General features: G+C 39.7%; 1 protein-coding gene across 2 annotated transcripts; it reads left to right on the forward strand.

Moving 5' to 3' along the window:
* Positions 1 to 2,171: 2,171 nt before the first annotated feature.
* On the forward strand, positions 2,172 to 21,553 carry LOC128028770 (reticulon-1-A). Of its 2 annotated transcripts, XM_052616092.1 has the most exons (10): positions 2,172 to 2,328; positions 4,153 to 4,206; positions 4,573 to 5,061; positions 9,438 to 9,623; positions 15,789 to 15,996; positions 16,925 to 17,063; positions 19,669 to 19,738; positions 19,982 to 20,028; positions 20,719 to 20,777; positions 20,979 to 21,553. In XM_052616092.1, the coding sequence occupies exons 1-10, from the start codon at positions 2,298 to 2,300 to the stop codon at positions 21,052 to 21,054; spliced, it is 1,359 nt and encodes a 452-aa protein (XP_052472052.1). In that variant the 5' UTR covers positions 2,172 to 2,297; the 3' UTR covers positions 21,055 to 21,553. The 2 variants fall into 2 exon arrangements, with proteins under 2 accessions (XP_052472052.1, XP_052472053.1); XM_052616093.1 differs by lacking the exons at positions 2,172 to 2,328; positions 4,153 to 4,206; positions 4,573 to 5,061; positions 9,438 to 9,623 and adding an exon at positions 10,604 to 10,748.
* Positions 21,554 to 27,050: the final 5,497 nt, after the last annotated feature.

The following is a 27,050-nucleotide window of genomic DNA, read 5'->3' on the forward strand; positions in this document are numbered from 1 at the left end:
TATTACTTTCGCCAAGCCTTGTCCTCTTACTCGCCACGTTCTGATTGGCTAATCTACTTATGTTGACTCATCCTCAGACAGTGTTCTGTCTCTCCTGTCATCTGTACACCCTCATGTAATCCCGACTTCGTAATGTGTCTGGATTAGTTAGTGTGCACACATGCAGTGTTTCATAATGAGCATCCAAACAGGACGGATTTAAATGTCACGTGCAATGTTCACAATGAGCTTTTGCTGGGATGTGATTTCGATTTTGACAGTATATATGTGAAATATGTTGTCTCATTGCAATATAGTCCAATTATTGTTCAATACAAATTGATAGTGATTCAAAGCCCACTTTTCATACCTGTTCACATCTGCTGTGGGCTTATCCAGATTTAATTTTGATCTTCTAAATGCCTAATCGCCAGTGAGAACCACATGTTGTCACAAGCACTCCTAATTGTCCATAAGTAAACATTGAGTTTCACTACTATAAATTGTTTGAAAGAATAAAACGGTAGTCTGGATGGTTTTGCATGTCTCTTCAGGTAATTGTCTTCATGAATAGGAACTGTCCTCCTTAGGAAGGCCGAGTTCTTGGAAGGCTTGCAGATTATCTGTATTTAAGATGCGTAGGTGTGTGACGTTTGGATTTGAGCCAGTTATATACAATGAGTGATTAAGGTGAGCAAGGGCATCACACGACCCTGATATTCAAGCCTGCATAATTACAATTACATACTGTACCTGTAAAGAGTCTATAATGGTACCGTAAAATTATATATAAGTATCTAAAGTTTCAAAGGTGTACCTTCTGAAAAAGTACCACCTCGGCGAGAGTTATTTGTGTATACACACCTATTGATGGACTAATACTTACCGAAGTGATAAAGAACACAATCATGTAATTAATATATGTTACATAATATTATATCACATGATATTTGACTCTGGCTATGCTATGCATTCACAGTTACAATGAATTACTCAGCTATTGCCACTTTATTGTCAAAACACATTTTAAAGTCTTGACTACATTGAAAGCTATTGACTCATTATCCCCCTGAAAAAGAGACACTGAACACATTGTATGGCAAATTGTTGCACTATACAGGGTAATTTGTCACCGTGGAAACTTCAATGACATTCTCGGCTAAATTTAAACCGTAAAAAAAATTTAAAAGACGCAAAACAATTAATGAAACAAAAATGTTAAACGAAAGCATTGTTTTGGGCAGCAAAAAAATAAAGAAATGTTGCCTTATGTATGCCAGTGTGTTTTCGTTGTGTTTACTTTCTGATAAAATTTAAGAAAAAAAAGGAAAAAATAAAAATTGAGTAGCTACAGCATGTGACGACTAGCCCCAGCCTCCACAGTTATAAAAATGTATTATTTATTGAATTAATTACAACTCACATTCTGACAATTTTGTTAAAAAAAATGCATTGTAAAAATTCTATTTTAATTAAACTATACTAAATAATATTGAAATGATTGAAAAATGATTTTTTTTCTTTATTTATACTCCTTATACTGATATTATCTTAATATAATTCAATACTTTTAACCATCATTTCATATTTACACAATTTCATATTTATAATGTTGATTTCTGGCCTATCCTGCCCACCTGCGACCACTGTGGTGTGCAAAGGGTGTTTATTTATTACAGTATAACAGTATTACAGTAGCTGATTTTATGTAGATAAATGTTTTCAAATCATATCCAAAATAACATATTTTCATTAATAAATGAATAATTATTGAAATAACTATGTAAAATGTATTCATGTTTTATTTGTTGTAAAATCTCTGAGTAATGTATCTTAAAAGGTGGAGATTAAAATTAAAAAGATTTCATGGCTCATTTTAATGGTGCACCATGTTCATCCTTGTGAAATTCAATCAGACAGACATAAAGAGGATGTTGATCTGAGATGGCAGAGAGCAGGCAGAGATGAGCTACACACGCACACACACACACACACACGCACACACACACACACACACACACACACACACACACACACACACACACACACACACACACAGTGGCATTCTGAGTCTTTTGGCTGCAGCAGAGAATGAGAGAGCGGGTGAACCTGGGAGGGGCCGTCTGATGGAGAGAGGGAAGGGTGAGAGAGAGAGAGAAACAGCAGAGCACTGAAGGAGAGAGGGAGGGAGGGTTGCATGAGGAGCACTGAGCATGAGAGAGCTGAAAAGAGAGGGAGCGATTCAGCAGAGGAGTGCCACAGCACGGAGGAGAGGGGGGACTCCAGACTGGATGGGCCCAGCGGTGCCTTGATGGAGCATGGGTCAGGTTTTAGGGTTCTCCCACTGCAGTGAGTCCTTCCTTTGTCTCTATATGTTTCTCTCTGTATGCCGCTGATGTGTTTGTATTCTTTTGTTTTGTGTCTGATGCATCATCTCGGTTGCTTTGTTGGCTCCAGCACTTGTTCACCTGTCTGTTTTGTTGGATTCTGCTGATTTTGCATTGTGTACTAGCTCTGTTCCTATAATGCAGCATCTGTGTGAGACTTGTGCTGTTTACAAATGTATCGGAGGGGGGAAATAAAGAAAAATGGTTGTCATTAGTAATAATCTGGCATAATTTGGTGTAACAGTTGCTACAGTTGGTTTGTTTTTGTCTAATTTATCTTACAGAATGTGAGTGTTTACATTGAGTACTGCTTATTGAAACATTATATTCTTGTTTACACACAAAAAAAACAATGTATTTTTTTTATTTGTAGAACATTTAAGCATCTATTCCTTTGTAATGGGGATGTATGAAGTTTAACTGAATTGGTTCTATCATTTAAATCAGGGGTCTTCAGCAGGGGTCAGTTGCTGTGCTGTATTGTTCGAAGTAGTTTTTGTGAGAAAATAAATAAATAAAAAATTGTACAAAATAAAATACAATATTATGGTGAGCTTTAACCAAAGAAAGAATGTAGACTAAACACAAATCAAAAATTTATTAATTAGAAAAAATTATAAAAATTTAATTTTAAATGTACTATATGATGCAAAATTCTTATTTCATTTGCGTTGGAATACACTTTTAAAAATAAAGGTTCTATATAATTAATGATGGTTCTATTAAGAACCTTTGACATCCATGGAAATATTCTTCAGACTAAGAGAAAAATGGTTCACTGAAAGGATCTTTGGGAAACCAAAATGTGTTCAATTACACAAATGATCTTATGAGGGCCTGTGTTGACCTATGATTTGGCCCACCATGCTATATCACAAGAAGTAAGAAAAATGAAAAACAAAACATGGCATTGAATTATAGCATATTAAAATTACCAATTTAAATTTGTTTAACATTAAGTTTTTAAGTGAATTTGATTAGAAAATCATGTAAAATATGAAATATTTTTTGTTCCATTATTTAAAAAAAGTATTATATATATATATATATATATATATATATATATATATATATATATATATATATATATATATATATATATATATATATATATATATATATATATAGGCAAAATATACCTTTGGCCCACAGCCCTTATTCAATTTTGAAAATGCTCTATTACATCGCTACAAACCCCCCTTTTGAAATCTTTATTTTTAAGAGTGTATATGCAAGTATGTAAATAGAATAGAATAAGGCACTAATCTCATGTTTTTATAAGACCAGACATAAAATACAACACTCAAGTTTGTACAATATGTGACAGAGAGCTGAAAAGGAAACCTCTGACTTAAAGATCTGAATAAAGCTTTGTTCCTCCTTTGTTGTTTGTTTTGATCCCATTGAGCAAAAATGAAGGCTCAGAGGCTTTTATCACAGGTCTCTTTATGGATGCCCATATTATTCAAACAGACATGAGCATAAGCCTGTTCCACTTTGCAGTCTTTTCTCAGCATGAGCTGAACAGTTGAAGGAAAGATCTGTATGGCCAACAATAGAGTTAGTTTTGTTTCAATGTGGCATTTCAGGGCAGCTTTATCTGAAACAATAATTCATTAATAAGTCAATACCCCAGTGGAGGACATGGTGTGGACAGAAATCAAGAACTAATGGGCATACTGTAGTCATATATATATATATATATATATATATATATATATATATATATAAGCTCTAAAAGTTATTCCCCTTGAATTGAGTATCATTTACTGCTCTCTCATTTCAGAGGAATTTGGAACAGTGAGCTCAACACCTGACTCCACTCCTCCCTGCTCAGATGGTAATATGTTTAATTTATTTAAATAATTTTCATATACAGTTTTCACATTCAGATATATGATTCCTTATATTTTATATCCTTATACCTTATGTCTACATCTATTATAGCCCTTTACAGGCTTTCAAATATATATATATATATATATATATATATATATATATATATATATATATATATATATATATATATATATACACACACACACACACACATACATATATATATATATATATATATATATATATATATATATATATATATATATATATATATATATATATATATATATATATATATATATATATATATATATATATATATATATATATATATATATAGACCTAAACATACACCATTTTTGCTCAGGTGGAAATGAGGAGTCTGACTTCCCAGAACTGCAGACAGCCAGGGAATGGTCTGACGACGATGAAGGCCTGGAGGATGATGACACATGTCTCAGCAGCTCTTCCGTATGGAGCACACCACGTCAGAACTCCTTTGAGCTCACCTTCTCCTACATTGCCTTCTCTGAGAGCGACTGCTCTTCACGGAGAGACTCGGGGCGCCGCAGGACCGGTGGTAAGGGCGGCCGCGGTTCACTGCACCGCATGGATACTCTGGAGACCCAGGTACCTACGGACTCCCCTGCTGTGGAGTTGGACCCTCATGCCTTCTTGACTGTAGAAGGGGAGGGAGACACGGAGGAGGAGAGCCTGCATTGGACACAAGAACCACAGACCCACAGGGTGGAGGAGTTTCAGGATAGAGACACATGGACATGGGAAGCAACGGAGGAGATCTCAGGCATCCAAACACACAACTTAACATCCAGTCATCAAGATGAGCAAGTAGCAGGTGCTAATGTATACAAAATATTAACAAACGTGTGCGTTCGCATGTGTACATGATGTATTTTACAATAGCTTTGTTCAAAGCAGACACTGACTTGCATTAAAGGGACCTGATCCATATCTAATGCAACTACTAATAACCCTTCTAGGGAGCTTGCACTGCGTCCTCTAGCAGACATTATAGGGAATGCACTTTTTGTGGCAAGTTTCCAATGAGAAAGCTCCAATGATGTTCACGTTTGTCTTCTTAAGGGATAAGGGCCAAGCACCTGTGTCTCGCGGTTTGGGTCCTGCTGCTGCCGAGGCAAAGTGTAAACTCAGATCCTGGGGTTCACTGTAGAGAGTTTTTAGAAGGCCTTGGAAAAGCCTGAATGTTCATTTGACTCATGAGAAATCAGGATGTTGAAAGCATATGCTGGGCTACTGAGAGAAGAGGTAAAGCTTTGCCTTTAACTCAAGATTGTAGACAGCAGGTGCATGAGTTTGCTCACCTATCAAGAGAGTCAAACAGACTTAATGCAATGCATTCGCGGTTTCTGTTCTGTTCTCACCTGATTCTTGAGGGAATCTAGTGTTTGAAGAGAGCGTGTTTGACTCTCAGGGGAGCTAAATGCACACTCTGCGATGTGATTGTGCTAAGAAATGCCAATGGATTTGCATCCTTGGTAGTTCAGACTTCCAGTTCGACTCGGGGTGTGATGTCCGCGATGACGCAAATCCGGTATTTCTGCAAACTTGATAACTTCAGTCAGCTCGCCTTGGCTACTGCAATTTTAAGAGCCAGCGGCACATATCAGAAGGTCTAGCCGAGTAGAAAGTGCTCTCACTGGATACATGAGCACTGAACTCTCACTGATCACGTGGAGCTGATCGTCTCTGAAATTGTTGAAACACATTTTTAAATAGGCGCTGTCTTTATAAATAAACCGCAGATTTTTAAACAACTACATTCTCGCCTGAAATACTTTTAAAATTACATTTCATGACACAATAACAGTAATTTTTTGAAAATGATCCGAATAAATGGTGGTTGAAAACACAATGCTGCATGAACTCAACCAATCAGGATGCTCAGGACCCAAGTCCCGCCCCCGAAAGTTCAGGAACTTTGAAAAAGTACTACCTCGCCAGCATGGACTTTCTGAGGGGCAACTTTATTTAGTTCCTGGTTCCTGCGGTGGAAACACACTTAGGACCGACCCAAAGTCCCTAGTTCCTGGGTAAAGTTCCTGTGGTGGAAACGCGGCTATGGTGATTGCAGGCAGGGCATGGAAGGAATCTGACAGGAAGTGCTTTCCCTTTCAGGATTTCCTTTCATTTTGTTCTCTCCTGAGGGATAGTTGTCAGAATTCACATGAGCATATCCGCTCTTGAGGCTCTCAGTGGGATCTAGATACTCTTTTCTCTTTTCTTTTGGGTCATTCATTGGGCTCATCTGGGGAAAGTGGTTGGTGATAGAGATGAGAGTGTGAGCTCTGACTCTGAGGAAAGTTTTGGTGTATGTCTATCACTTCTCTTCAGAGATGTATAAAGTGCTAGAGACCCAGACTTGAGTAAAAGTACAAGTGCTCTATCAAAAAAGTGACTTGAGTAGAAGTAGAAGTGCTCTTTAAGCACCACACTTAAGTGGAAGTACTAAAGTATTCAATTTTTTTTGTACTTAACTATTGCAAGTAGTCTATTTTAAAATGTACTACTTAAGTACTGAAAGTAAAAGTAGAAGTATTGTGTTATGTAGCTATTAAAGAAAGTATTCAAAAGTTTGAACATATTGTTTTTACTATTTCAAATGATTCACCTAAAGGACAATCACAATTCCTTTGACTAACTTCTTGTAAACAAAAAACGGTTACTAGGGTTAGTTCGCCCAGTTTGCAAAATTATGTCATTAATAACTCACCCTCATGTTGTTTCAAACCAGTAAGACATCAGAGGGTCAGTTAGAATTTTTTGAAGCATCGAAAATACATTTTGGTCCAAAAATAGCAAAAACTCAGCATTGTCTTCTCTTCAGTGTCTGTTTTAAGACAGTTAAAAACAAAGCAGTTTGTTATATCCGGTTCATGAACGAATCATTCGATATAACCGGATCTTTTTGAAACAGTTCACCAAATCGAATTGAATCGTTTTAAACGGTTTGCATCTCCAATACGCATTAATCCACAAATGAATTAAGCTGTTAACTTGTTTAATGTGTCTGACACTCCCTCTGAGTTAAAACAAACCAATATCCCGGAGTAATTCATTGACTCAAACAGTACACTGACTGAACTGCTGTGAAGAGAGAACTGAAGATGAACACCGAGCCGAGCCAGATAATGACTCGTTCACGAGTCAAGAACCGTTTCTGTCAGACGCGTCCGATTCGTGAACTGAGGAGCTGATGATACTGCGCATGTGTGATTTAGCGTGAAGTAAACCGACACACAGAGCGTCTGAACCGAACTGATTCTTTTGGTGATTGATTCTGAACTGATTCTGTGCTAATGTTATGAGCTCAGGTAAACCGAAGGCTTGCAGTAAACGCCAATGACGCCATTGCGTCGAGCGCAAAAGAAACGGTGAACTGTTTTCTTCAACTGGTTTATTGAATCGAACTGTCAGAAAGAACTAACGTTACTGGTCATCCGAGAACCGATGCAACCGGTTCTTGACTCGTGAACGAGTCATTATCTGGCTCGGCTCGGTGTTCATTTCTCTCTTCACAGCAGTTCAGCATGTCTTCTTAATCGCTTGATTCGCTCAATGATGTGCCAGCTTCATCAAACCTGCCATCTACAGTTCTGGCAGTGGTTTGTAATGGAATGATTCGTAACATTTTTATAATTGTAACGAGTAACGATGCAGCACATAAAAAAAAAATCGGAGTAAAAGTATTAAACTCAGCTGAAGTAAAAGTGGAAGTAGGAGAAAAAAATAATACTCTAGTAAAGTACAGATACCGCTTTTTAGAGGTAGTACCTCTACCTACTACAAAGAGAGGCATTCTGGATTTTCACTCTTAACACAGTGGAACCTAATGGTCTGAATGAGGAACTGGGTCTCTCATGTTTTTTGTAATTCACACTGGTGTACCGCTGAGTGCCTAATTATGATTAATTAATTGATGTACCACACCCATCTAGGCTTGTCGCCAATGATTTGCACTTCAATGCTATAAAATCTGTATGTTGCCTTTCATGGTTTGACTCTGAAGATGACGCATGAGCGTCGAAACGTTAGTCGTTTTTTATTAATAAATTATTCAAAACGTTGTGTGCTCCGGTTCTGTTTCCTTGGTCCGAGCTAGACCTTGGTTTTCCTCTTTTGACTGCCTTTTAGTACTTAAGTACAGTAGTGAAGTAGTTGTACTTCATTACTATACATCTCTGCTTCTCTTGGTGCTCTCTCACCAGGTGATGAGACATGCGCCGTTGCATGGCTGAGTGGGCATTCTGTTCCTTATAGTGTCCGCAAGATGATGCAGTGTGAGTTCCCTACGAGGGGAACATCTCGGTTTATGCACGTAAAGCTGTGTCTCCTCGCCATAGCTAGGGCTTGACCATGCTTCATACACCGGTAATGCTAGAGGCAGTCCTCATAGTATCTGCTATAGGACGTAGCATCTCATTCCCTCTTGGGGTTGCATATGTAATCTGAGATGTTTTGCTCGGGCAAAAAGCACAAACTCCTTAGATTATCAAAAGCAGACTTAGTTTTTTTTTTTTTTTTTTTTTTTTATTGATAATTTATCCCTCTCTCTACAATTTTATTTGTACTTTAAATTACAATTATTAAAAATTAAATAAAAAATACATGTATTTAAGTAATTTATTTTTCTATTTAGCATTTTATTTAATTTTGAATTATTTGTTTTAGAAATAAAAATAAAATGTTATTCATTATTTATTCAAAACATTTTACATAATTAATAAAAAATTAGAAATGTTCTTTTTTGTTTTAATAAATAAATAATAATTAAAATAATTTCATTAAAAAACAATTGCAAATTGAAAAGTTTATGTACACAAGTATTTTACTTTTTAATAATTTTGTAAATGTAATTACATTTAATTTAGAGTTATTTATTTTATATTAAAAGTAAAAAATATAAACTTTTTTTTACATAATTAAAAATGATCATTTATATTATGAGTGTAGGTATATAATTTGATTTTTAATTTGACTTTAATCTTTTTTTTTTCGTTTATACAACTGTGAACAGTTTGTTTAAAAATAAGAAGAAGAATTATGTAAAATAATACAATAATTATAAAGTTTTTTTTTCTCACAAATTATTCACAATGGTAAGCAAATATATAGACAAAAACCTTCATTCATCTTTTGCATCAGTGTCGTAGAGATAATATCATGACGATAAATTGTAAATTATGTTGGCAGTGCCACAGCTTCATGGGTCAGACCCTTCTGTTGCCTTGGAAACCATCACCACCCTGCAGATGGTGGAGCCATCACATACAACACCTCCCGCCATCGGACGAATCACTCAGGAAGAACAGCTCTGTAAGCAGTGGTACTCCACTCTCAATTTATCTGTGGGGCCAACTGTTCGCATCCAAATAGCAGGTTAGACATCACTTCCCATCATTATAATCAATTATCTGTTACCAGTTTCTCCAAGACTGCTCGAATTGTCATATTGATTAAACCCTTGTTGTCTTCTGTCAGCACTTCATTAGTCAATATGTAAAACATAACCGAGGGATATAGTTTCTCTTGTCCACGAGAAGCACTGGCTTCCCACATGTTAGCACAAATGCTCATGTTTTACTGGAGAATACAGTTTCCACCGCCATGGTTAAACACTCCAGGGGCTGAACCATAATGGGATGATGCCAAAGCAATTATGGTTGGCATGTGCTTCCAGTGGGGAGGTGGCAAAATGGATGTGATTGGTGCACTGAAGAATATTCACTGTAAAGAGACATCTGTCTCCAAAACAAACATTAGTGAGAGAATTCATGTTAGCAGTACAGAAATTATTTCTTCATTAGTCATTATGCAGAACAATGTCAACAACACTTCACAGTAATCTGTAGAGCAGGTGCATAAACAGATGCATAACAAAAAGGCATAACACATTAAAACTGCACAATTGATCTATTTACTCACTGGATCTCAAAGTAACCACATACATGTATATGGAAGCAGATTAGTCTCAAATATAATTTGCAAATATAATTTTCATATAATTTGCGTGAATTACATTTGAGACTAATCTGCTTCTATACATGTACACTGAAAAAACATCTATTTTTTGTTTGTTTATTTATTTATTTATTTGGATGGGGGGGGGGGTTGTTAAATGTGAACCAAAATCATCACAATGAAAAGAACCAATGACTTAAACTACTTCAGTCTGTGTGCATTGAATTAATTTAATACAAGAGTTTCACAATTTGAGTTGAATTACTGAAATAAACAAATTTTTCACGACATTCTAATTCATTGAGAAGCACCTGTATGTACAGTTTATTTGTGAGTGAGTGTGTTTGCCAGTCTAACTGTCTCTGTCTTCTTTAATGGGGCGGGTACAATTGTGCAGATTTATTTTTGGGTTGTTGGCCCGGGGGGCTGCTGACAGAGCAGATCCAGCCGAAAACAGCTTGAGGGGTTTTCAGAGAAGATCAGGGACATAGACACATGCAAGAGAGGGATTGGCCCATGAAGACTCCAAAATGACCAGTAAAGGTGAGGGAGCAGGAAATACACACAGACTTGGGCTTTCAAATTATGATTGTGTCCATAGAGTATCATGTGAGCTGAGAGAATTAAGAGACATGGGCTAGGTTTACTTTTATATCTCTCCGAACCACAAAGCAACGAGTTGAGAGTTCATTCTGTCATTTGAGTTGTCTATTGTTTTTATTATTTTTGATTATGTAAGCGAGATATGTGTGGCATCTCATAATATGAGGGAATGTGTGTTTTTGTAGGAGATGGAGAATGAATGAAAACAACTTCTTAGTAGGCTACATGTCTAGATGTTATTCCCAGTTTTTATTTAATATATATTTAATTGCCTTGCTCTCTGAAATACTTGATTGGTTAAATGCAGCATTCGCCATTCAAATATTACATTAGAGATCTACATAACTATGCTACTTTCATATGTATCTTTATGTATCTCATATCAATATTTCATATCTCTTTGTTTATTTATTTATTTGGTAGCTGTGTTTAAGTGGGTCAGTCATTAACACAAAATAAAACCCTTCAGGATGATATTAACCAATTTATCTGGCCTGTGATTTAGTTATAATGATCAGCTAACTGTATATTATTCAACAAATTAACATGCTTTTGTTGTTAACATTATAAAAAATTCAGCAACTTTCATTCAATCTGAAAGTTTGAAGAAGAAATCCGAAATTAGCTTTGCGTTTGTTTATATTGCCTGAGCTGAGTAAGCTTGCTAAAGCTAACTGCGTCAAATAAGTCAGCTGGGCCACCTGGCATAACAAAAGACAGTTTTGTCTCAACGCTAGAGGCTTGTAATTACATTGTAAATAGTCCATTCACCTGCTGCTAGGTCCACCATTCAGAGTTGCACAACAGACATGAATGGCATTAGCGCTGAGGTAATTCTGAATGGATTAGCCACGGTATTAGCCTGTAAGCTATTGCTTTTCTTAAATCCCTTCAGACAGGGTACAGAATGTTTTCCTAGTGAATAAAACTGGCTTTATAGCACTGATGAGTGCTTGCGATTGAGAAGTATAGCTGTTCTCATTACTGAGAGTCAAGGAGAGAACGTTATGTGCAGTTCTTGAAGCCCTGAGACTATCGATAGGCAATGGGATACAGGTTGAGTGCTGTCAGCAGGTGCTTTAAAGAGACCACTTTAAATTCTTAGTTTCTCATCCTTCTTACACTGACTAAAAATAGCAGAGGTCAGCCCAAAAGACTCCTTGCTGCTTCTTCTCCCTGTCACTGATAACTTAAACCTATCCTAATTTACTGTAGCCTAAAGTTTCTGTCCTTTCTTAGAAGTTTTGATTTACATTTATCTACATTGATTCTTACAGTGCTTTCAAAGCAACACTGTAATTGTATTCCTCATTGTAACATTCCATTTCTGCATCTGTTAAAAAATAGAGCTCTAAACAAAGGTTTGGGGGGAGCTAGTTAATCTAATCTTGCCAATCGTTATGGAAGAATATAGTCTAAACAGTTGCTTAAATCAATACCATGTCACCTCATCTGCTGCCTTACAACTGTTCTTATCATCAAATACTATTTATATTTCTGTGAACTTTATACTTTATGATTTATGATTCTTTTCAAAGGTTTGTCTCCAACTGTTTATTGTTTCAGATCTCTTATAGACAATCTCTATAACAATCTTGTTCAAAAACTACAAATTTCCTCATTTTCCTCATTGGGGAGTTGGTTTTTAATGATAACTTCTAAACCCCCAAAGACAGAACTACGGCGAGCTACAAGGTTTGTTATTGATGGTAAATGCATCCATTGAAGCCATTAACCTGCATTATTTAAATAATCGTGTTTAACAGTGGAATTCTTGGTCAAAAATTACCTTACCCATAATTCTGCAGATAAAATCTCCACCAATCGGAGAACTGTATCAAGCAAATCATGCCAAAAGAACACATCATTGGCCATCCACTTTCATGAAGCACTGAGTGATTTCCCCTATTCTCTCAAACTACTGAAATATTTGTTTAGCTTATATGCGTAATGGTAGTGTGTTGGTGTTGTAAGGAGCACTAGACAATGGAGAATTACAGATAATGGTCTTTTAATAAATCTACAGAAGAAAGGCTGGAAAAACTCAGGGGAAATCCAGTGCAACCAACATCTACAGTACATAAAACATACTCCCACTCAGTACAAGACACAGGAACTGAGTAGAACACCAGGCTTAAATGAATGGAAACAACAAGATAATTAATAAACATAAGTAAACATAATGAACTAATCATGAGAGAATGCAAAACTAGGTCAAATGAAAACAAAGACAGGAACACAAAAGTCCCTAACCATGACAGTTTGCCCCCCTCCCTGAGAAGGGAGGGTGAGGGCTCTGGAGGAGGACATGGAGCAGGAGAAAGATAGGGAATGGGAGAAGGTGATGGGAGGAACCATGGTGGAGAAGATGGAGGAGCCAGGAGCAGGAGGAGCCAGGTGTTGGTCCAGAGACCAGCCAACCAGAGGCCCCGAGGTGGAGACGAGGGAGGAAGGAGGAATGGTGGAGATTTGGCAGACATCATCCGGGACACAACTGATGAAAACAGATCTTTTGGAGGTGGAGACCCAGGTGGAGCAGAGCAGACGGAGAACCAGGGTGACACCCAAGGTCCGGAGGGCCAAGGCGGAGCTGAAGACTCAGGCGAACTAAAGGATGAGATCTGAAAGACCATGGAGAAGCAAAAGCGACTTAGGATGAAGGCGAAGCCAGAGAGAAGAAGGAGCCTGACAAGGCTAGAGGGATGGAGTGACAAGGTGAAGCCGGAGGAGTGGAGTCCAGAGTGGAGGGATGGTCGACGTTGGACCAAGGCGGAGCCGGACGGACAAGGAGCCTGGTAGAGCCAGGGGAATGATGGGCCATGGTGGAAATGAGGGAACTAGGAGCCAAGGCAGAGCCGATGGGTCGAAAGACTGAGCACCCAGATGGCACTGACTAAGGGCAAGCTGAGGGGACTGAAAAGAACCAGCAGAGACAGGGCTAAGGAATTGGCTGATTTTAAGAGAAGGGAGCTTAGGAGATGCAGGAGAGCTGGACAGAACCAGCAGAGATTCAGGAGACATATGAGAATCGGGAAACACAGGTGATTCAGGAGTGCTGAGAACAACCTCTCCAAACCTCTTTTGATGTTTGACACTCGTGTGGTGTCAGACTCGGGCTCTCCTTCTGCGGTGGGCTCAGATGAATGCTCCAAGCAGTGGGCTGATGGCTCGCTGGTCTCTGGGTCGGGAGTGTGGCTGGAGATGTCCTCCTCAGCGGGGCAGACAGAGAAATACAGTCCATTTTTCTTCAGCACCCACTCCACAAAACCAGTGAAACTCCCTCAAGGAGCATTCCCAGACAGCTTTGCCTTAGTCGAGGTGTTAAGTCAAACAAAATAAAAGAAGCACAGGAAGCTGCCCGGGTAATGAGTCTGGGTGGCCAGATACAGAAAGTCCCTTGTGTGGTCCTTAATGGAGTGATCCTTTTGCTCCAAACAAAGGAGCTTTACAGCAAAGATATCCATTGCAGGAGTGGAAATAAAAGGTAGTGGGTTGGTGCTTTGGGGAAGTCGTGGCCTAATGGTTAGAGGGTTGGACTCCCAATCGAAGGGTTGTGGGTTCTAGTCTCAGGCCGGACGGAATTGTGGGTGGGGGGAGTGCATGTACAGTTCTCTCTCCACCTTCAATACCATGACTTAGGTGCCCTTGAGCAAGGCATCGAACCCCCAACTGCTCCCCGGGCGCCGCAGCATAAATGGCTGCCCACTGCTCTGGGTGTGTGCTCACAGTGTGTGTGTGTGTGTTCACTGCTTTGTGTGTGTGCGCATTTCGGATGGGTTAAATGCAGAGCACAAATTCTGAGTATGGGTCACCATACTTGGCTGAATGTCACTTCACTTTCACTTTTTCACTTTCACTGTAAGGAGCACTTGAGGGAATAGCAGGGGGATAGCAGCACAACCAACATCTACATAAAACATACTCATACTCAATACAGGACAAAGGAACTGAGGAGAACACCTGGTTAAAATTAATGGAGACAGACTAGGAAATATAAACACACGTGAACAGAAAGAACTAAATCAAATAAAACTAAGACAGGAACACAAACAAAAGTCCATAACCGTGACAATATGTATATTTTGCAATAAACCTAAAATTCTTTTATATATACATATGAAACATCTTCAGATAAATATTTGTATATTTATCCATCATTTTTATTTTATGTAATTTGCAATGATTCATTGTATCGTATTTCTTTGCATTTAAAAATGTTTCCATTTCCATTGTTACACACCTTTTTGTCAGATTTCTAATATGTTTTTCCTTCAAATCAAAGTTTGTAATGCTGTGATTCACCTCATATGTACTGTATGTACTCTTTAAAAAAATGACTTTTTAAAACTGAATGGGAAAAACACATCTGGAACAAATGCTGCTGAAACAATGGGCAAGGACTTTATGGTGTCAAATAATTATTGTTAAATATATTCAAATATGTATCTGGGACATCATCCTTTCTATCTACCCTGCTGTACCTGATCCTAAACCTTAAAGCTATAGAATGAAAAGGATGTTGTTCAAGACATAACAGTTAATTCTTACCTTTAAATCTGATTGGTTGATCGAATGTTGTTTCATGTCCAACAAGGACATCTCCTGCTGGAGCAGATCACATTAAGCTTCTCATCCATTTTATTAGAGGTGCTCTAAAAGCCCCAATCCTAAGCATTAAACTTTGACATGAAGCCCACATGTTTGTGATATACTTAAATCAAGTGGTTTGTTGAGGAGAAACATGCTACAATGCTACAATGTTTACTAAGTGACATTGTAGGAGTACACTGGAGTATTTTGAAAACACTAAAGGAGTAACATGAGGTCTGAACTTTTAAATATTTAAGCACCCACAAAGCAACACCCTGGAAACCACTCACAACCCTCTACCACTGAAGAATTGTTTGTCCACAACAGTTTGTAGCAAACCATTTGTCGTTTTAAACCCAAGACCTTTTTTCTGTTTCTCGATCCATGCAGCAATGGACCTGATCTACTGGAAGGATATGGAGCGGACAGGGATGGTGCTCACAGGATTGGTGCTGGGACTGCTGTCCCTGTTTCAGCTAAGCATCATCTCCGTAGTGTCCACGCTCTACCTGGCCATCATGTGCTTCACCATCTCAGTCAGAGTCTATTACAAACTGCTGCAAGTGCTCCAGATGGGAGATGGCGTTCACCCATTCCAGTGAGTCTCTGACCTCTTCTTCACTCTTCATCAGTTTTTAATTTACTGATTTGAGATATGTCCTTAACATATCCTCACCTTAGTATTCCTGGAGGGCTGGAGCACTGCAGAGTTTAGATTCAACCCTCATTAAACACACCTGATACTACTAATCAAGTCTTTTAGGCTTATTTTTAAAACGACATGGTGTGTATGTGTGTTAAATCAGGGTTGGAACTAAACTCTCCAGAATTGAATTGGACACCCCTACCTTAGTACAAACAAAACATAATGAGCGCTGAGCAGAGCATTTGGTTGTAACACAACATTATGTGTTGGTTTTGTAAACAACAAGTTCCCTTTCCATTATGCAAAGATTTTTAAAGCATTTTTTTAATAACTGTAAACATTATATTATACAAAGACTGTCTATAAGTGAAAGTAAATTGTATTGTTCCATTAAGCTAAAATAAAACTTTCAAACTATATATCAACTTTTCCTTCAGAAAAAAAATAGTTTAATACTAATATTTTGGCTATTTGGTAAGATTGTTCTCTATTTAATACAGTATACTGATTTACATTTACTTGTCCTTGCAGTGTTTGATTGATTCTTAATCATTTTTTACACAATTACAGTAACAAATGTACCCCAGTTGCATCATTTCTATCATGACCAACATTTTTGCCCCTTATGAAGTTTTTGAGCTTGAGCATTATTATTATTTTTGCATGTCATCTGTAATCGATATGTAGTTTTGTCAGATTCTGCAAAATGTGCAGAACATCTGAATTGTGCCTATTTGGGTTACATAAAATGCTAGCTATGAGTTTAGTCAGAAAAAAAAGAGCTAAAGGAGCACTGTGTAACTGTTATAGAAATAGTTATGGCCTCTACTTTGGATAAATGAGTGTATGTTAAATGTCAGAGTCTCTGTATGCATTGCAGGTCATATCTAGAGTTGGACATCAGTTTAAGTGGGGAAGAGGCTCAGCACTACATGCAGAAGGCCATTGTGCTGTCCTTCTCTGTCGTCGATGCACTGAGGAACCTCGTCTTTGTGGGCAACCTGTTCAACTCACTTAAGGTGAGGCCTGGGAACTGACGATTCTGTAAAAAATGTATTCATTTTAACACTCACGTCCTGAATCTGTGAGCTAGGTCAATGCAATTTATTCCACATTGATTAAGAATCGCTCTCTTAGAATGTTTAATTAAGTATTTTTCTTTTTCTCTGTGAAAGAACATCTCTCTTTCAGAATATATCACATAGCTGGCACACATTCACATTTTTAGTTTTGTTCTCTGTAGTGCCTGTCATAAGAGGTTCTTGTCATTTTTTCTTGTTCAGTCAGCTTCTATTTAAATTCTCATCTCATCTTTTTTTTTTTTTTGGTCTCCTCTCATATTCAGTACTTGAAAGTGGCTTTTGTTTTTGTTCATCATCCTCCTGAGACAGATCAAGTGTTTTTTACATATATAATATCTTGAGAAAACTATAAGAAACACATTGAGAAACTCCCTTGAAATGTTTTATAGCAAGTTCTCATATTTCATGGTTATTTGGTTTTTTACCCTATTAATATGCACTGTCTCTGCCACAGGAAGAAACCAACTGATTTCTTCTGGCTTGTTTGTTTATATGAAAAAATACTAATTATAGTTGAAACACTAATGATAATTGCAAAATAATAAACCCGTTTCTCTTTCCATGACATTCCTAAATCTAAGGATTCTTGCATAATCACTTTGGCAATTAAAACGTTTCTCTACAAAACACAACAATGTTTTTTATTAATGTCAGGCCTCTCAGCTGTGCACTTATAATAATGCGGATCACAGCTGTCTCTCTTATTATAAAAGGCTTACCAAATTAAATTCTTCTGACAGTGTTTTGGGGTGTATTTTAAAGTGTGTCCTAGACATTATAGTACAGCATTACAGAATCCATTTCTAATGTTCAGCATTTTGAGAGGAAATTAAAGCGGTCATATGATGCAATTTAAAATCTTCCTTTCTCTTTGGAGTGTTACAAGTGTTCGTGCATAGATAAGATCCCTAAAGATGCAAACACTAAGGTCTCAAATCCAATGAGATATTCTTTATAAAAGTTAAGACTGGTCCACGTCCTCCTAAAACGCCTGGTCACTGATGAAACGTGAGTTTTGAGCAGTGTAGAGTTGCACTTTTTTGTAGTTTCTCTAATCACAAATGCAGACACAGTTTTATGTTTATGCGGCGTGATACGCAGCGCATTTTGTAAAAAGACAGTAGAAGTCATTATAATCAGTAATTATGTCCACACTGGATGTAACAAATACCTCATTTGAAATGGGTTTTATTGGTTTTGTCTCGTCGCACCAGGACGAGGCATCACAGTATGGTAAGGGCGTAACATTTCCGTCACATGCTAGAGGTATTCAGCCAATCACAACTCAGTGGATAGCTGGCCAATCAGAACACACCTCGCTTTTCAGAACGATGAGCTTTTGTAAAAATGGACACGTTTCAGAAAGGCAAGGCAACAATAATGTACATGATGTGTAATCTTTTTTTATTTTTTTATCTTTAACTGCATTAACACATTACATTAGACAAAATACACAGCATAATGTTACTTTTAGCAACATCATATGACCTCTTTAAGGTTCTAGCTGAGACACATATGAGATTACTAGGGCCTTTTGTACAGGCAAAAAAAATAAATAAAAAATAGAGAAGCAGGAAAAAATTCACCTTCGTCCTCCCTAGTTCTGTGTCTAGATCTGGTTTATGTTTTATTAAAATAATAATAATAATAATAATAATAATGGTTACACCTTATTTTAATGTGTCCTTGTTACAGTGTAATTATACATTTAAGTACTGTGTAATATTAATTATCTAACTATATGGTTAGGTTTAGGATTAGAGTTTGGCATAGTGTTGCTTAAATGTAATTATGCATAAATAATAGCTATTATAATATTAAGTACATGTAACATGTGTAACAAGAACACATTAGAATTACTTGTTACCAAAAAAGAAAAAGAAAAAGAAACATTGCAAACTATCTTCAAGTTTTTTCTAAAATTATGTCCATAGGAGAAACAAGTGAGATGTTAAAGTGTTTTTGGCCATGTTTTTCTTTTTTTTTTTTTTTTTTTACATTCTCTCAATTTTTTTTATATATTTTTATTTTCATTATATGAGCAAAATCCTGATAAGCCTAGTTCTCAAGGTGTCTATATGTCTTCAATTACAATGTCATGAATACAGTGATAATTTAGTACAGTGGAGGGGCAGTTATTTAAAAGTGACCAAACTGTCTTTCAAACACATCTAAATTCAGCCTGGCACTGCAAAGTCTTCAGCTCAAACTCTTAATAGTCCTCAAGTTTCGGGGTGTCACGGAGTCACACTGTGACCTGTGTGGAATGTGACATGATGGGACACATGTGGTCTCATGTATATGAGACTGGAGTATACAAGAGTGTCTTATCCTGAGTGTGGTTTCCAATTTCGGACTTGGTGACTAGAAACTCCACACTGAGGAGATACAAGCAGACACATATGTGCAGAAGCACTGTTTCAGATAACAGATCATTTCCTTGAGTTTTGACAGTATGCTGAAGTGCCATCAGAGTTGTCTTTTCTGCTTTGTTTACGCAAACATTTAGGACATCACTTGAGTTTTATTCATTTATTCCCAGTTCTTGTTGCTGATGTATCTGGTCACGTTCCTGGGAAACCTCTGCGATGGCCTTACCTTGCTCATCATTGGTATTATGTCCAACTTTAATACTTTTTTACTTTGTTATACTAAGTTAAGCTGTGTAACTTCCATTATTTAATCTATAACTTGCAAATCTACACATATACAAAGGCCTCAAAGATATTTAGACGTTTTTGTGTCCAATTACACTACACTACACTATTTATATGAAGAATTGACATATATTGTGATGCTTTAGGAGCAGTTAATGCTGAATGTGTTTTTTCCTCTTGTCATCATGTGCTGTTCAGGTCTGATTGCTGTCTTCTCTGTCCCTCTGTTTTACACAAAGCACCAGGTAACACTTTCTTGTGACATTAGAAGTAGTGAATATTATTTCTTCCCCAGATCTGCATCTATAATATCTAAATTGCACTTTTTACATTCAAACTGTGATAAGTTGCATGTGTTTGGCCTTGCTGACGTTAAATCTGGGATAATGTGTCTTCCCACAGCATCATTTTGAATTGAATTTGTCATTTTAATTGTAGTTTTTATACTGATAGGGGAGAAAGTATTCCTGATTAAATGTATGCATTTATATTATTATTATTTAAATTAATTGCAATGAATAAGCACACTAAATTGACAGTGATTCATTTATAAATTGGTGATGACTTATGTGCAATGATATGGAAATGAAACAAACAATATAGTGATTTCTAAAGACTCTACCGTATTTTTAATATTTATTAAAATGAAGCAAAATATTGTAAAATCAGTGAATTAGATTTTTTTTGTATTTTTTAGCCTTGCACTGAAGAAAAAAAGACTTTGAAACAAATTTCACTCAGAAATTGCTAATAAACATCACAAATAGTTATAAACAAACACTGAAATTCTGAAGTTTAAAGATTGCAAATATGTTTCTGGTAAAACGTACTCAAATAATCTTTGTTTAGTTTACAACCTCAAAAAGAAAAGAAAAAAATAGTATGAATACAATTAACACATATATTTTAGCTCGTGTAATTCTCTTCTTTTTCAGGACAAAGTGGACAGCTGCTTTGTAGCAGTGCAAGCCCATATTGACAACATAAAGGACTTGTGAGTATAGCGCCATCTACTGCAGTCAGTGATTTATATCTTCCTTGCATATCAGTGCTTAAATATGACTCATGGTATTTGTAGTCAAAATAGTTAATCAGACAGTTCTGATCTCCGTTTACCAATAAACATTGGTTCTCTAAATCTACGACAGATCACATATGATACTTTACTCTAATTGTATTTGTGTCTGTTGAGCAGCCTTCATCGCCTGGCCCAGGGTGGCGGACCACCCCCCGACCCCACTCCCGGTGGAGCTAAACCCAAAGCCCATTGAGACCCCTCTCAGAGGAGGAGGAGCTACACACTGTCACTCAAAAATGTCTTAAATGTCAGTTTGTCCTCAGAGTCCCGCCTCCGCAGCAGTGGGGGAGGGGCCAATGACACGGGGGGGCCTTATGTAAGAGGAGATACGGATTTAAGGGAGGACCACGCAAAGAACAATCTCGGATGAAAATCAAAGGCTTTGGAACTCGGAGAAGTTAAAGACGTTTTCATTTCCACACTTCAGTGTCAGTTTGAGTGTATGAATGAAGCAGACCATTAAGATACTCGAGCCGCCCGTACAATAATAGCCCCTTGAGAAATATCTGAATAAACATGGATGACTTCAGGGAAGTAAAAGGGGCTAGAATCCAGACTGACTGCAGTTCGCCTGCCAGAAACATAATGCAGGACCAGTATTCATTGTATTGGTGTGTGTGTGTGTGGGCAGCTTAAGCCTGTTAAAGTTCCTAAGAGCTATTAAAACCACAATGTTATTTTCTTTTCCAATGTTTGGTTTCCTTGGTATTATTTCAGTGTAAGTTTGATTTCCTATTAAAGACAATCACTCTTAGCACCCTTTCCCAAAACTTGACCGCACCACATACTTGACGGCTGACTTCTGTACAAAAAGACGTCAGAAGAATCATCACATGGCTTATCGCTGAGGTCAGATGGGCTTCGGGCCTCTTGTGGCAGAATGAATCATCACATGGCTTTTCATCTACTGCATCCTAGTAGATGGCTTTAAAAATGTAAGGGGTTAATGGCTTAAATTGTGTTATTTTGGCACACAAAAACATTGTATGACTTCAGAAGGGATGGAATATAATGCATGAGACATATGGGTCACTTTTATAGTGCTTCATAGAGAATGTTACAGACAGCAAAACAAGAGCTATACTTACATATTTTAAGGACCAGAACTCAGGTGAAAAGTAATACACTGCAGCATACTTTTAAAAGAGTACTGATAACAAAAATAATATAGTTCAAGTATAGTGTGTATTGCCAAATATACTGAAAAAGATTTAGTTATGAGAAACTCAAATATACGTGAATGTGTGTGTATGTAATAACACATTTTATTTTTTATATTTTAACCTCCCGTCATGTCAACGCAGTTCAAATTATAATCAAAATATGTGTAGCACAACAAAAGATGATTAAACATAAGATTTAAAATGTACTTTAAAGTAAAACCCTTCATTTGACATTATTATGGTGCACTTTTTAACAATCTTTCCATGGCCATTAAGCAATGGAGGGTCAGCAAGACTATTGGTATAATTCCCTTCCTCCCTCTGCCCTTTTTCCAGAAAACATCAGGAAGCCTTTAAGCCTTAAAAGGTTTAGTCACAGGCCTGAGTGGATGCTGATAGTGCTTTCTTTTAACACATGTTGTAGTTTCACTTCTCACTTTTTTGTTTCGTATGCAGCAAAGAGAACTTTTGTTTCAGCCCAAAAGCAAAAACTGAAACTGTCAGACACAGACGAGGACACAGAGGATTCAGTGATATAGTGTTTAATGTGAATCAGAGGTTTCAGACACAGGTGAATCTTGACACGTAGATGACACAGAGAATAACACAACTTTCCTTCAGGTGAATGGTGATACAGGTGGCGACTCAGACGAAGACGATGGGAACAGGATTACCGATGAGGATGAAGAGGGTTCAGTAGATCAGGTAGGTTACACGAATGGCGTTCAGGTAAGTGAGGAGATCGGTGCTAGACCAGACACTGGGTGATGGTGACTGATGGCTTTATATGTGGCACTGGTGATGATGCACAGGTGTTCAGAATTCAGGTGATTGGGGACGAGTGGGTGTGGCGTAAGTGTCCGATTCCGGGAGTGTAGAAGGTGTGGCTGTGACAGTACCCCCTCCTCCACGGGGGGCTCCTGACGGCTGGGATCTTGTGAGACGACGGGGTCTACCTCGGCCACGGGGAGCGGGGCGGTCTGGATGGTCTCGGTGAAAGTCAGTGAGAAGGCTGGGGTCCAGGATGTCGTTACGATTAACCCAACAACGCTCCTCCGGGCCGTAGTTCTCCCAGTCTACAAGGTACTCCAATTGAGGACCCCGTCGTCGAGAGTCGAGGATAGCTCTAACCCGGAAGATGTCGTTGTCCTCTTCGATGGCTGGAGGAGGAGGTACGGCATCATCACCAGGCTCTGTGGATGGAGGAGACAAAGGTTCAGTGAAGGGTTTGAGGAATGAAACATGGAATGAAGGTGAGATACAGTACTGTGCAGGTAGCTGGAGTCTATAGGTCACTTCGTTCAGTTGCCGTTCAATAGTGAATGGTCCGATGTATCGGGGACTCAGCTTACGGCAGGGCAGCCGGAGGCGGATGTCCCTCGTCGAGAGCCAGACTTGCTGTCCAGGTTGGTATTGCGGCGTAGGTCTTCGACGAGCGTCCGCTTGCTCCTTATGCCTCCGCACTGCCCGCTGGAGATGCACGTGAGCCGAGTCCCAGACCCTCTCGCTCTGTCGGAACCAGTGATCTACCGCTGGGACCTCCGAGGGCTCACCTGACCATGGGAAGAGTGGAGGCTGGTATCCGAGGACACATTGGAAGGGGGTGAGCCCGGTGGTAGATTGTTGGAGGGAGTTCTGAGCGTATTCTGCCCAGGGTAGGTACTGGCTCCAACAGTCCTGGTTACGGTGGCAGTATATCCTCAGGAACCTCCCAAGCTCCTGTATCTTACGCTCCGTCTGGCCGTTGGTCTGTGGATGGTATCCTGAAGAGAGACTGACGGACACCCCTAGAAGACGGAAGAAAGCTGACCAGACTCGGGAGATGAATTGGGGACCTCTGTCGGAGACGATGTCCTCTGGAATGCCAAAGTGACGGAATACATTGTGGAATAGTGCCTCTGCCGCTTCAAACGCAGTGGGAAGTCCCTTGAGAGGGATGAGTTTACATGACTTCGAAAACCTGTCGACCACTACCAGCACACAGGTGTAGCCTTGAGAAAGAGGGAGGTCAGTCATGAAATCAATGCCTATATGGGTCCATGGACGTTCAGGAATGGGCAGAGGCACCAGTTTACCTTCCGGGAGTCTTCTAGGGGTGTCTGCTATGGCGCAGACGGAGCATCCTTTGAGGTAGCGGACAGTATCCAGAGCCATCGATGGCCACCAGTAACGTTGTTGAAGGAGCGAGAGGGTCCGCCTCCTGCCTGGATGTCCAGATCCCGGAGAGGTATGAGCTAAGTCCAGGAGGGTAATCCGATGTTGAGGAGGGACGAAGAGTTTCCCTTCTGGACCTCCCGGCGGAGCAGGGTGTTGAAGGTTTTCTTGTTCAATCAGATGATCAATATTCCATTGGATGGGACTTACTATCATGGCTGGAGGGAGGATTGGTTCAGGAGATTCGGGTTCAGGATCTGCTTGATGAAGACGGGAGAGGGCATCGGCTCGATTATTCTGGGAGCCAGGGCGATAAGTGACCTTAAAGTTGAATCTCGTGAAGAACAAGGCCCATCTAGCTTGGCGATGATTCAGTCTCTTAGCTTCACGGAGGTATTCCAGGTTCCGGTGGTCTGTAACTACCTCGAAAGGGAACTGGGCTCCCTCCAGCCAGTGACGCCATTCTTCCAGAGCCAGCTTGATGGCCAGTAGTTCACGGTTACCAATGTCATAATTCTGCTCCGCCGGGGATAGCTTCTTCGAGAAGAAGGCACATGGATGGAGTCTTGGAGGATCCCCCTGCCGCTGGGAGAGTACTGCTCCGACCCCGGTTGATGAGGCGTCCACTTCCACAATGAACTGTTGGTTGGGATCAGGGTGGACTAGGATCGGAGCGGTCTTGAAGGCTTGTTTAAGTAGGTGGAAAGCCTCAGTGGCCTCGGGGTTCCAGGACAGAGACTTGGGCCGGTTCCGGAGGAGAGAAGTTAGAGGGGAACTGAGTAAACTGTAATCCTTGATGAATCTTCTATAAAAGTTGGCAAAGCCCAGGAAGCGTTGGAGTTCTTTAATGGAACCAGGTTGAGGCCAGTGTGTGATGGCGTCCACCTTCCCCTGGTCCATCTTCACGCCACGTGGGTCGATGATGTATCCCAGGAACTGGACTGAGGGCGTGTGGAACTCACACTTTTCAGATTTGAAGTATAGGTGGTGTTCCCGGAGTTTTCGGAGTACGAGTATGACATGTTGGATGTGTTCCTGCTTGGATGTGGAGTAAATGAGGATGTCGATGTAGACAATTACGAACTGGTTAAGGTATTCTCTGAAGACTTCATTCATATAGTTTTGGAAGACGGATGGACTGTTGGATAACCCATACGGCATGACCCTGTATTCATAGTGCCCGGAAGGAGTGATGAAAGCGGTCTTCCATTCGTCCCCCTTCCGGATGCGGATCAGGTTGTAGGCGCTCCTCAAGTCCAGTTTAGTGAAGATTTTGGCTCCGCGTAGTTGTTCTAACGCCGCTGGGACCAGGGGAAGAGGATAACTGAATTTGACGGTCTGAGAGTTGAGATGGCGATAGTCGATGCACGGCCTCAAGCCTCCGTCCTTCTTGGCCACGAAGAAAAAGCTGGAAGCGGCAGGGGAAGTAGATGGTCAGATGAACTCCTGAGTGAGGGCTTCCTGTATGTACTCCTCCATGGCCTTCTGCTCCGGGATGGACAGTGGATAGACTCGTCCTTTTGGAAGGGTTGCTCCAGGCAGGAGGTCAATGGCGCAGTCCCATGGCCTATGAGGTGGAAGTTTCGTTGCCAACCGCTTACTGAACACATCCTGGAACGCCCGATATTCAGGAGGGATGATGTGATCCACCTTAGTGTCGGGGCTTTCCACTGATGTGGACTGGACCGGTAGGGATGACTTCTTTATGGAAGGAACGACCATGGGAATTTTAACTGGGGGAGTGATGCAGGTATGATGACAGGACTTTCCCCATTTCAGGATCTCACTGGTGGGCCAATGGATGTGAGGTTGGTGTTGGTTAAGCCAGGGGCGTCCCAGGATGATGTCTGCGGTGGATTCCTCCAGCACCATAAACGTGATGTCTTCCTCGTGCAGGAGTCCCACGCGGAGGATGATTGTGGGGGAGAAATAGTGGACACGACCCTTGCCCAGCGGCTTTCCCTGTATCGTTGTTACTTTGAGTTCGACGGGGCTTCGATGAGGCTTGGCACTTAGACGAGTTAATGTTTGCCGGTTGATGAAGTTCCCCGCCGAACCGGAGTCGATGAGGGCTTGTACTGAAACAGAAGAATGGAGATGTCTTAGAGTAACCCAGGTTTTAGTCAGAGGAGCAGTTAGAGGAGGTATATGGATGGTACTCACCGATGGGCGTGGGGGCCGAACTGGACAGGATGGTAAGAGGTGTCCATCTCCCCCACAATAGAGACACAGCCCGGTGTTAATCCTCCGCTGATGTTCCGATGTGGACAGATGGTTAGAATCCACTTGCATGGGCTCAGGTGCTGGAGGAGCGACAGATGGTATAGCGGGCGGATGAAGTACAGCGGGAGTGAGCAGATGACAGGCAGTGAGTTTCTGGGCAACTCCAATGGATTTCTGGATGAGACACTCAAGTCCCAGTGAGTCTTCGTACACCACAATCAAACCTTGTATTTTGTCACACAATCCGTGGCGATATGCTGTAATTAAGGCAGTTTCATTCCAGCCGCTTATGTAAGCGAGTGTACGGAAGCGTATGGCATAATCACTCACGGATTCATCTTTCTGTTGGCGAATTGTAAATAATTGATCATGGACAGACAATGCAGAAGTTTGTTGACCAAAGACGGATTTTAACTGAGAACAGAAGTTAGTGACGGATCCAAGGGCAGATGAGTTCGAATCCCAGAGAGATTGAGCCCATTGGAGAGCTTTACCTGAGAGCAGGTTGATGATGAATGCGACTCGACTGCGTTCAGTGGTGAATAAATGAGCGTTGGATTCCATGTAGAGGGGACACTGTAGCAGGAACCCGCTGCAATCCTCCGCCGTGCCGCTGTATGTCGCTGGTTTGGCCATGGGACTCGCAGGG

Source organism: Carassius gibelio, chromosome A15, assembly GCF_023724105.1.
Source record: "Carassius gibelio isolate Cgi1373 ecotype wild population from Czech Republic chromosome A15, carGib1.2-hapl.c, whole genome shotgun sequence".
NCBI classification, from domain to species: Eukaryota; Metazoa; Chordata; class Actinopteri; order Cypriniformes; family Cyprinidae; genus Carassius; species Carassius gibelio.

Coding starts and splice junctions, on each gene's coding strand:
- LOC128028770 (XM_052616092.1), top strand. CDS start 2,298: ATGGGTCAGGTTTTAGGGTTCTCCCACTGCA. Junction 2,329..4,152: donor TTTAGGGTTCTCCCACTGCA/GTGAGTCCTTCC, acceptor CTCTCATTTCAG/AGGAATTTGGAACAGTGAGC. Junction 9,624..15,788: donor TGTTCGCATCCAAATAGCAG/GTTAGACATCAC, acceptor CGATCCATGCAG/CAATGGACCTGATCTACTGG.